Source organism: Phasianus colchicus, chromosome 1, assembly GCF_987193195.1.
Source record: "Phasianus colchicus chromosome 1, bPhaCol1.hap1.1, whole genome shotgun sequence".
Classification (NCBI taxonomy): Eukaryota; Metazoa; Chordata; class Aves; order Galliformes; family Phasianidae; genus Phasianus; species Phasianus colchicus.
In genome coordinates this window covers 130,346,963-130,358,866 of record NC_143436.1, presented here as the reverse complement: position 1 = coordinate 130,358,866, position 11,904 = coordinate 130,346,963, and the positions used below count along the sequence as shown (strand labels likewise).

General features: G+C 39.5%; 1 protein-coding gene across 4 annotated transcripts in view; it reads right to left on the bottom strand.

Moving 5' to 3' along the window:
• Nucleotides 1-6,929: 6,929 nt before the first annotated feature.
• P2RY8 (P2Y receptor family member 8) overlaps nt 6,930-11,904 on the bottom strand; it is a 29,949-nt gene continuing 24,974 nt past the window's right edge. For all 4 annotated transcript variants that reach the window (XM_031596144.2, XM_031596145.2, XM_031596146.2 and 1 more), the window contains exon 3: nt 6,930-11,494. In XM_031596144.2, coding sequence (XP_031452004.1) covers nt 10,353-11,426 — 1,074 coding nt within the window. In that variant the 5' untranslated portion in view covers nt 11,427-11,494 and the 3' untranslated portion in view covers nt 6,930-10,352. The remainder of the gene's footprint in view (nt 11,495-11,904) is intronic.

Genomic DNA, 11,904 nt, shown 5'->3' with positions numbered 1-11,904 from the left:
TAAGATAAGCACGGCTTGCCTCTTCTGGCTGAATTCTACTTACAGATTGCTTCTCTGACGTGCACGAAGAAATTTTCAAAAGTTGAAATAAATCAATAAATAGGAAACGTGAGAAATTTCCGTAGAGCCCTTTCCAAGAAAGTTCAGATAATGTCCAAAAATGGAGACGGCTGAAGGAATTTTTGCAACCTTACGTGACAAGGAGTGAATTGGTTTGCTTAAAAGGCAAAAAAACACGGAGCTGTTAAAACACTTGTATTCATTTCCATGTGTGTTACTTAAGCAGGAAAGTTCAAAAAACCCTTTTTGAGCACGCTAAACATTATGAAGTAAGCTATCACAGTTTATAGAGATTTTATAAGTAATTATTTCTAATTTCTCCATTGTAGCCTTGCAAGAGCTGGGCAAAGCAAGTGTGAGGCTGCAGCGAGGTGACCGAGGTGAAAGCTGGTGACACCAACAGTTATCAGAAAAGTTTCTGCCTTGGCTGACTGTGCTAGTCAAAGATTAGCTTGTCCAAGGTTGGTTATGAAACTGTTGACTTTTTCAAATACCTGGCGTATTTTGAACAAAAGCAAAGTAACAGAGCTCTGAACTGTAAAGACCTTTCCTCGACAATTTTTTTGAGAACTTCTCTGCTTCTTTGCCTATGCATTTATGCCATGGCCATCACAGTAATAACTTGCTGCATGTATAGATCTGAAGAACTCTATGCTAATCAAACTCTTGTGCCAACATTTTTAGATATCCCAGTAAGAGTTTGTATTTCAAACTGAATGTGTTATTTAGCTGAGTCATCTATACCAACACAAGATTACATTTTCTGGGGAACAATACACAGAATCACAGAATAGCCTGGGTTGGAGGGGACCTCAAGGATCATGGATCTCCAATCCCCCTGCCACATGCCCCATTTGATAATAGATCAGGTTGCTCAGGGTCCCATCCAATCTGGCCTTGAACACTTCCAGGGACGGGGCATCCACAACCTCTTTGGGCAGCCTATGCCAGCACCTCACCACTCTCTCTGTAAAGAATTTCCCCCTGACGTCCAACCTGAATCTTCCCTCCCTCAACTTAAAACCACTTCCTCTTGTCCTGCTACGTTTCCATTGCAAAGAAGGTAGAGAATCCTACAAGTGTTGCTTGAAGGGAATGAAGCATTTCGCCTTTCGGAAGACAGTTTGACTTTTCTAAGGCAACTTCATTCATTCAGAGAATGCAGATGTATGTTTTTCAGAAGCCACTTTCTGGCATTGAAATTCTTGTTGTAGTCCAATGTGTCTACACAATTCATGAAGAGGTATCTGTTCATTGTTACTGTATGGAGAACATCTGTGATTTAAAGACCAAACAATGACCAGCTGCAGGGACTCTCCTGTGCTTACAATTGACATAATTGTATTGTACAACATTATCTGCATTATTTTTTATCTTTTTACATACAAATGTATTTACCAAGCCATTTCTTCTGAACTGTAGAGTTGCAGTGATTTTCCCATCTCAATTAATACTATATGTCTTCAATCTGTTATGGTTGGTTTGCATGTTCAACTAGGCTTGTGGATTTTTGAAAAATCCTAAGACTTTCAAGAACTGTTTTTCCAGACTGAGGGAGTGTTTTCAGAGTGGGTACCCTAGATCTCTTTCACAAAATTGCTAGCTTTGTGCTCTCATAGCTCAATTTTAAGAACCTCATTATAATATCAGTTAAGTTTTCTTCAGCTCAAGTCTAAGGACTTTGTTCTCTTCTATAAAACTTTGAAGGCCTGCAATAGCTCAGTGTGCCTACATGGTCGCTTCACATTATTCACTTCTTATCTTAAGCAATCTTACAAGAACATAGAGAGATTTTGGGGAAACCACAGGAAGTCATTAAGGATTATTTTCAGTTAAATACAGAGTCTGTGTATTTTATAATGTTCCTATAAATGTTTTTACGTATACTTCATTTGATGATGTTTATCCTAGTTATCAAATATTATTATACCTTGCTTATGAAGAAACTTCACATCCAAGGGAGTGCAACATATCTCGTACCAAAGACATATCAGCCCATCTCTCTGGCAGCTTTATGCCCATCTGATGGGACAAATAGAATTAACTAAATCAAACACGGATGTAGCAGTGCCCACGGGGACCGTGTAGCCACTCACAAGGCACCTTTTAACACAGAAGTCGTCATTCAAGCTTTGATGAAGCACCAGCATACTTAAATAATGTAAGGAAGTTCCTTACAAGAATTAAAAAAGGGGATGTGTTGCAAGGCAGAAAAATCTAGAGTCTTGAAAAAATCCCACTGAGAACACAGCTACACCCCAATGAATGACAAGTGTCCTTTTGCTGTCCAAGAGGATGAGCTACCAGATCCACAGCAGCAGCACAGGGTGGAAATATGAAAGGAGTGTTTCCCTCCAGCTCATTTCCACCTGACAACAACATGTGTCAGTTTACACAATACAGAAGCAGTGCTGTTTCTCAGCTGTTGCCACAGCCCTGCATCTGCCACTGAGAGCAACTTGTCTGAACTGCAGCTTACTTTTGCTTTTGAGGCCAACAAATGGCCTCAGGGGAGAAGACGGGGCAGTGCTGAATAACCCTACAGACACTGAGACAGAGGGGTAAGAGTTTGCTGACGACACTACTGGTTCTTTATATGTTTGTAGGGCAGTGGGCTATTTCCAATTCCTGTGTCTCTCAAAGCACATGGCCTGCTCATGCTGCAATTGTGATTCCACATCTAATCTCAGTGCTGCCCCTGTCTCATTCCTGTTACTGCTTATGTAAGCTCCAGAGAGAAGTAAATACTCTATCAGATTGTGAAGCCCACTTTGTCTTGATTGCTTATATTCAAAAGGACATACAAACAAGCTAATAAAATGTTTTCAGAAAATGTATGTGTACATAATGTCTGTACTATATAAAAAAAATGCACACTATATATGTTTGTGTGTTTATGTAAAACATACATATATATTATATCACATACAAATCTACATTTGTCTAAGTATGAAAAACAAATAGACTATTTCTCTTAGGTCTTCCTTCTCTTCTGCTTATACAGTGTAGTGATTACTGGAAAGACAACATTGCAAAGGCAGAAAAAAACGAAGATAAAATGCAGGGAATATTTTCATTTGTTTCAGCTGGAATTCCAGCACTTCCTGAAAGTGATTTCCTAATTCAGTCTTCACATTTAAGAACGTTTTGTGTTCCTTGTATGTTTACTCTGCCAGTCTCCACATGAGGGCAGTAGATTCCATCATTTTTCTATGGCTTTGCTGTATTCACATAGCTATGAACAACTGTAACTGGTAGGGACAAAAACCCAACACCATAAGCACTCGAAGTACCATTTGGTAGATTTAGCTAAGGATTACCTAATATAGCTCTGTGTGTGCGCGCGCATATAGGGATACTCAGAATTAAAGTTAATGTCAGATAGTCTTGACAGTTAATGTATAAATGAGATGGGAACTATAAGGGGACATCATAAAGATACCCTGTTTGTAACAGCATTTAATGCCTCACCAACAAATTTGCACGACTATATGAACAACAGTAACTGAGACCCAAATACCTTCATTGAACGTGAAAATTCAGGTGTAAAATCTAGATTAAATACTGTTAGCTTACAGAGTTTATTTTTGTCTTCTGCCTTCTTGATCTGATCAGATTAATCAATTAAAGTTATCTGCTCTACTGTATCTTATTTTTTACCGCATTGAAGGCTTGGTTTTACCAACAGTATGTGGAAATAGTTGTCTTGCTACAAATATATTGACATTTTAGGAAGAATCATACTGACTGATTTACATTATTCATCACAATGTGGTGAGACACTGATGCATTCTGCACAGACTGGAAAGCAATGTGATATAGGGAAAGGAAAAATGTCAGCTTGTGGTCAGTAAGCAGGAGCTGGGAAAATAGCACCATCAATGTTGAATTGCTGAATCCTTTTGAAGAAGAAAAATTCATTGCACATCCCTGCAGAGTTTCAAAGTGAGAAGTTTGTATATGGTCTTTATAGAAGTAAGCAGTGAGATGAGAGCTATAGTCATTTAACATGATATATTTGTCTTGAATTCTGTGGAGCCATACAGGTTTGAGGAAGTGAGAGAGACTTGCAGTCTATTTGCACGTTTGCTGTGGTCCCCAGGAATATTTTTACCAGCTTATAAGCCTACATGGATTTCCATCAGATGAGCAAGCTCCTGTTAGAAGCGTGAAGATGGCAGAATAAGAAGAAAGCTCTCAAGAAGCAGAAAGTAACAGGCCCAGCATACTAACATTCCTTTTGTGGTGTGGTTTCATGGTGAGGTGAAAGTTTATTAACATCTGGATGTCTGAACACAACCAACAGCAAATACAGCTATTATGTAGATTCCAGAAACAGTGCAGGCAATCAAGATGTATATTGCCATGCACTAAGACACTGAGAGCAACACTTAATATCTAGTTTCTGATCAGATAAACGGTGCCTTTTGTGCCTGGCAAGCCCACATTTCTAGATATCTGAGTTCCTCTGTGAGGTGTTTGCTCTGTATCTAGGTAGTGGTTTATTTATCTGTTAATCACATTCCTTTCTTTGCAGCAAGAATCTGGAGAGTTGCTGCTGCTTCCAACTTTCACACTAAAAGGGCTCAATGTTTCTAAAAAGAAATTGGCTGTTTATGAAGAAAATTATTTACAGACATTCTCCTACCGTGGATGATTTCTGTTAGAGACAAACTTCCTGCATCTTTTTCCAAACTCTCACTTACGGTATTACTTCCCTCAGCTTCCATAGAGGCTACTTCTTCAGCCCCTCACCCGTCTCTTACTTGAATCTGTTTTTACTCCCCCAAAGCCTTTTCTCCTTTGACAAGGTCTTTAAGATATACAGCAGGAATCAAACCTTTGAGTTCCTTTGAATTTGAAGCACTCAGTGAAACACTTTCCCATTTTCTTTGCCTATATTCCAGCAACAACAGTTGAGGATGTGGAAGATACTGGGAAAATCTTCAAGGGAGAATTAGCCTTGGCAGCTCCTTGAAGGATAATGTGCACATTTTCCTGGACAATTCTGATAAGACACAGCGCCAGGTTGTGTGAACACTGATGCAGGAGCTGTGGAAAGAGAACCACCACAGCTGAAAATTCTACAGAATAAAAAGCTCCTTGAAAAAGAAAGACTGTCTGCTGGGCATTGTAACTAGCCAAGATAGTCAAGCAGGTGGTATTTTACTTGTGCTAAAATTTTGAAAGGTATCCTGGTTGACATCTTCAACCTCTTTAAGAGTCCTCAGAGTCTCCTCAGCTGTTAACATATCTCCAGCTATTTAGACTTAAAGGAAAATATAAAAAATCATAAGCCTTACAAGCAAATCATGGAAGACTGAGAGTTCTGTAGAAGTCCAGACTTCAGACAGATTTTTTTGTCAAATGACATCAGAAGGCTTTTAAAAACATATTTCAGCTAAGTGTTGTCCTCTAATCTATAATGTTCTCCATGATTATACTTTATGACTTTGACAAAATAACACTTATGCACAAAGATGTAATCTAAAATGATTGTAATCCAGAATATATCACGTATGAGTAGCATGATTGAAATCTTGCTCTCAGCAAGTCTTTTTGAGATTATAAACTTCATCATAATTGAGGGAAGATAGTACATGATTTATTTCAACAATGAGTTCTTTTTTATTTTTTCAGGATGCATATAACTACTAGAGTACAATAACCGAGGCTTACATCCTGATTACTCTTGTGAGATTTATTGTATATTAGAATTTTCATTCTGGGCACTTAAAAGCAGTGTCTAAAAACTCTTGCCCACTCTTGCAGCTATCTGGCAAGCATAATAACTTTTTTAGATTGTTCTCCTGACTCCCAACAATTTGTTATTTTTGACTTGCTTGCTTTCCACTTTCACTGAGTTAATGCTTGAAATTACCTTGTGTGATACAAAGTCATCCCTGCAAAGCACATCACTTTGTATGCAAAGCTGTGACTGGGTTTACCTGTATGCATTACTTCGTGGTCACCAACACTGAATTTTACCCTCAGGCATTCATGTTTTCACACATATGTTTGGGCAAATAGTATATACCTTAAATATAACCCTATAGAATCACCTATTTGCTGGGCAGCAATGTAGGCCTCATCTTATTTCTTATACCTTGAACTAAGAAAACAGATAAAAATATTACTAACAGAGTTTAGGGCAACCTCTGTCCATCTTTCACTTAACAGCATAGACACAACCAAACAGACATTGAACTCCAAATGGAGCACAGTCCAGGGAAGGTTTGTAACAAGGTGCCATATCCTGAGCATCCCCACAACTCTGATCATCTCAGCCTGACCCACCCTGCCCAGGAGCAGGGTCCAGTATCACCCTCTGGGCTCCCTCATCATGGCCCGAGGCTGCACATCAGACCCAAGGCCACCAGCCCAGCCTCTGCCCCAGTGAGACAGCAACAGAGCCAGGCTCTTACTCTCACAGTTCTGCCCAGCCATGGCCACAGCTCAGCCAGATCCAGCTGCAGTCAACATTCTGCCACAGCTCCATCCCAATCCCATCCCCAGCAAAAGAGCTGGGGCTGCAACAGATCCTCTCAGCTGCCAACTCCATGGTTGGGGTGGTGTGACAAGACCTGCCCTTCTGGCCCCCTTTTATAAGTGCCTTGAAATTAGGATATATATGGGTTTGGTGCAATTATTGGGTGTGGAAAATAATTTCAAGTTGTTCAACTTGTCCAGTATTCTAGTATTGTTGCTTTTCAGATTTAGCCATGGGAAGTGGGAATCCCATTGCCAGCCTCTAGTATTTATACATAAGCTTTAGTATAGAAGAATAAATGAATAGATATACAGAGAAAAGAAAAAAAAGTCAGTCTTCAGAGTGCTTGGAAAAGTGAGAAACTTTAAAATTTTCACAGATGTAGAAAAAAGGGGCAGTAGCAATGGAAAACCAATTCATTTGATTTAATAACTTGATTTCCATGCCTTGTTCTAAGCAGAGAAGTAACTTGCACATGATAGGTGCAAACATCTTAAATCATGTCTTTTTCACGGTTTGTTTATTTATTCATTTATTATTATATAAAAAAGTTCAAGCACATTCAGACATTAAATTGTTAAGCAATAAAAAAACAAATCCAACAATAACAACAAACAGAACATGAGCTTATATATATTCATAGCTTCTCAGTAAAATTACTGCCACAGAGGCAATCTAGTAAGCATGTCATTCAGAACTCATACTAGAATCATAAAATCATAGAATCATAGAATCACCAAGGTTGGAAAAGACCTCCAAGATCATTCAGTCCAACCATCCACCTACCGCCAATATTTCCCAACTAACCACATCCCTGAATACAACGCCTACATGTTTCTTGAACACCTCCAGGGACAGTGACTCAACCACCTCCCTGGTGGTTCAAGCACCAGACCACTCTTTCAGAGAAGAAATGTTACCCAGTATCCAACCTGATATAATCTCCCCTGGTGCAACTTGAAGCCATTCCCTCTTTTCCTATCAGTAGTTATGTGAGATAAGAGGCCACTTATCTCCCTCCCCCACCTCTCTGCAAGCTCCTTTCGCATTGTAGAGAGCGATAAGGTCTCCCCTGAGCCTCCTCTTTTTCAGACTGAATAATCCCAATTCCCTCAGCTGCTCCTCATTAGACTTGTGCTTCAGACCCTTCAACAGCTTTGTTACCCTCCCACAGACACACTCCAGGTCCTCGATGTCTTTCTTGTAGTGAGGGGCCCCAAGCTGAACACGGTACTTGAGGTCTGGCCTCACCAGTGCTGAGTACAGGAGGATGATAACATTACCCTGCTACTGCTGGCAATGCTATTTCTGATAGAAGCCAAGATGCTATTGGTCTTCTTAGCCATCTGGGCACACTGCTGGCTCATGTTCAACTGAGAGTTGACCAGTACCCCCGGGTCTTTTTCATCCACACAGTCTTCCAGTCACTCTAAGCCTGTAGCGTTGCCTGGTACTGTTGTAGCCAAAGTGCAGGACCTGGCACTTGGTCTTGTTGAACCTCACCCCATTGGCCTCAGTGCAGTGATTCAGCCTGTCCAGATCCCTCTGTAGGCCTTCCTACCCTCAGGCAGATCGACACTTCTTCCCAACTTGGTGTCATCTGCAGACTTGCTGAGAGTGCTCTCAATGCTCTCATCCAGGTCGTATTGTATTGAGTAGGACAGATCACAGTGTCAACCCCTGGGGATCACCACCCATGGCTGGCCACCAGGTGGATTTAAGTCCATTCACCACCACTCTCAGCCTATTCATGCAGCAGTTCTTTATTCTAGCAAAGAGTATACGTGTCCAAGCCACAGGCTGCCAGCTTCTTTAAGAGAATGCTGTGGGAAACAGTGTTTCCCTAAACTGAAGGCAGTGTATGTATGAACTTCACAATAACCTCTCAAATGGCTACACACGCTTATATGTATGTACATATACACATATAAATACATTTAAATTCACATATACCGAACAAGGAGGGTAGTAGTCTTGCACCTTCTGGTGTCCCTCGAGGATGTTTCCAGTGTCGAAGAGCAGTTCATTGGGCTATTTTTGAAGTAACTTCTCATCTTCTTTCAAAAAACCCCCAAAGCTTCATAGTATACACTGTCAAATTCAAAGCGTTGTTCGCCTCCACATTCCTTTTCTGGGAAACAATCCCACTAACAAAAACTGAAATTTTGCGTGTGAGCTAACTTGAGGCCAGCTGATACGAAGAAGTACCTGCATGGGATATCATTCCTATTGCTTTTGATGCACAGTTGAGAAAAGGATGAAGTGTTATGGTGAGTGAAGCTGGAGAGAAGAACATTTTCAGTCAGTTGTGAGCAGCTTTTCTGTGTTGCAAAAGGAGCAATTCAGTATTTTTCCAAATATAACAGTTGATGTTCAACGTGCAAAGCTTCTGCCTTTTCTGTTCTGTTTGATGTCAGTTACATTAGAGACATTCCAGCACATTTCAGGATGCAATAAGTGCTTGAAGATTAAATTCAAAATCAAACAGAATGAAAATCCACATTAGAACTGGGAAAAATAACAAAGAAAACTATTTGCATGTTAAGAAAAAAAAAATAAAAAGAGGGAGAAAGAAGGGGACATTATGATAAGTGACAAAACAGTTTCTGCCGAAGTGTTGAAAACAGTTTTGGTAGAGAGAAAGCTGTAATGCTTTAAGTGGATGGAAGAGGGATTTGAAAGCAAGGCAAAATCATGCTAAATTATCACATGGACCTGCAAAACATGTATAACTGAATTTCTGCCTTGCGATGATGGGACTTCTTAGGAAAAACCCAGCTTGTGTATCTTTTCAGAAAGTGTAGGTAAATAGAGGCACACGTCCAAACTACTGAAAGTACTGTGCTATGTCTTGTATAGCTTTTAATTATTATTATTATTTCTTTCTTTAGAGGGCTAGAGCAGGCAACTGTGTAGGGCATGCTTGAAGAAAATGACACTGAATGAGCTGGATTTGGACACTACATTCCCAAGTAAGTAAGCAGTGGATTTGTGTGTGTATTTTTTTTTTTCTTTTTGTTTTGTTTTTACTTTAAACACATTAAGTTATCTTCTCTTCTTTTACCTCCTTCTCCATCCTGAGAAGTTAATAATTTCAGAAAATGAAAATGTAATCCATGCGTTGAAGTTGTCTCAAATACTCTTTGTTTTAGCTTTTCTTTCATTGCATGAGATATTTTGCTAGATAAAATTGAAGTAAACAATATGAGTTAGTCTAACCTTTTCAAAGGTTAGTGTGGTTTGGTTCCGATAAACAGTTGAGTGAGTGTTGTGGTGAATTCACAGTGGCTATGTATTAAGCATTAATGGTAAAATGACAAGCTATTTATATATATATATGACAAGCTTTTATAGAAATACAAGAGAGAAAGCAATACATTAAAAAAACCCAAAACACAGTGCTTAGAAAAATAACTCCCCTTCCCCAAATCCCTCTTCAACATAAGCTTTAACTCATATGCAGCAATATTTCACATTCATCTAGGACGTCAAGCTTTGGGTAATGCTTGAAATCATACATCTTAAATGTAGTTCTTGTTCTAAACTTATCCTTTGGACTAATTCCAGGCTAACCCTTAAAAAACTATGTTGGGTTTTCTTCAGTGGTTTTTTGAATAAACTCAGTTTCTTTTGCGCTTGCACTTCTTATCAGCAAACAGTTGTTTGCTAAAGTAGCATGCACAGTATGAGTATGGTTTGATGTCTGTCACTGGAGAAAACTTATTCAAAAAGGAGTAGCTATTCAAAAAGAAACGTTTTCTGCCTCTGCATATGGAACTCGGAGGTGCTTTCCTGCCTGAGGCTAGAACACACTTTCTTGCCTTTGCAAGCAGATCTTCACTCCCTCTAAGCCATCCATAGGTCCACTTGACATCGACCTGACTGACATGGTCCTGCCAGAAAATAAGCTTTCTCTTCTGGTTTCCAGGCTGTCACTCAGTGGTACCTTAGGGCGAAAAACTTGCATGAACTTCTGGTAAAATTCTTTAGATGCAAAATAATAAATGAAGGGATCTATGCAGTTGTTGAGGCAACTTAAGCATAAGCTGAGCTTGTAGGCAGGGTACAAACTCCCTTTGTAAAACAGACGGACAATCATATGTGCAAGTAGGATAAAATTATTGGGGGCAAAGCAAGTGATGAATACCAAAAGAACTATAATTGCCAGGTATATGGATCTAGTCTTCTGCTTGTTACCATATCTGCTTGATGTCTGAATAAGCTTCCGAATGGTGCCAATGTAGCATCCAACTGTTACAATGAAAGGAATCAGGAAGAGCACGACAAAAAGAGTGAGAAGAAAGGCTACCCAGGCTGCGAAGTTGGGCAGCATCTCCCATTTGAGGACATCAAAACAGGTTATAATCTCCAGTTCTTTCACTTCATAGGTCAGATCTGTGCTTTCCAATGGGTAGAAAGCTAGTAGCAAGAAAATCCACATTACCACGCAGGCACCCAGGGCATATCTTTTTCTCCTCCACTTGATCAACTTCATGGGATATACCACGCCCATGTACCTCTCTATGCTGATACAGGTCATAGTCAGTATGGAAGAATACATGTTGGAGTAGAACATCACAGTCACAAGGCTGCAAAGAGTTTTGCCAAAGATCCAGTGATTGCTCTGAATGTGATAAGAAATCTGGAAGGGAAAGCAGCAGGCCAGCATGAGATCCGTGATGCTCAGGTTGATCATGAAGATAACAGAAGGTGTTTTGGGTTTTATGTGCCAGCAGAGCACCCAAAGGGAGAAAAAGTTGCCAGGAATACTGATAATAGCCACCACTGTATATACCACTGGGAGAGTGATGGAGATAGCTTTATTTTGAAGCATTGCAAGCGTTTCAGCATCCAGGTGGGATCCGTTTTTAACCATTATTCAAAAGAGCGTTCTTGTTCTCTGTAAGCTAGCTTGATCATATCATGAACACTTGGCTTGAAAATCTAGAGAGAAAATGTCAAGAAAGAAAAGCAATATGTCAAAGCAGAAATTGAAAACATGCTTAATATACTAATTAAATATTAATTTTTAAAAGCCCAATTTCATTTGATATTATTCCTGAACGAACTGAATCAATTAAAATTATCTTCTGAAAACTGCCTTCTCCCTTCTACTTATTGCACTGTTTTATCTGTCTCATTTATTTCTAGCTTTGAACAGCTACTTTTTCCCTGCTGAATGGCTTTCTGTAGTTTTACCATCTATACATTATCATTACCACACCTCACTGTCATGTGATTGTGACACAGAAAATCACAAACTGAAATTAAATTGATGTCTGCATTAGAACACTATGCCATAAGTTCCTCAAGAGCTAAATCCATTCTATATATTCTGGATGTCAAGACCTTGC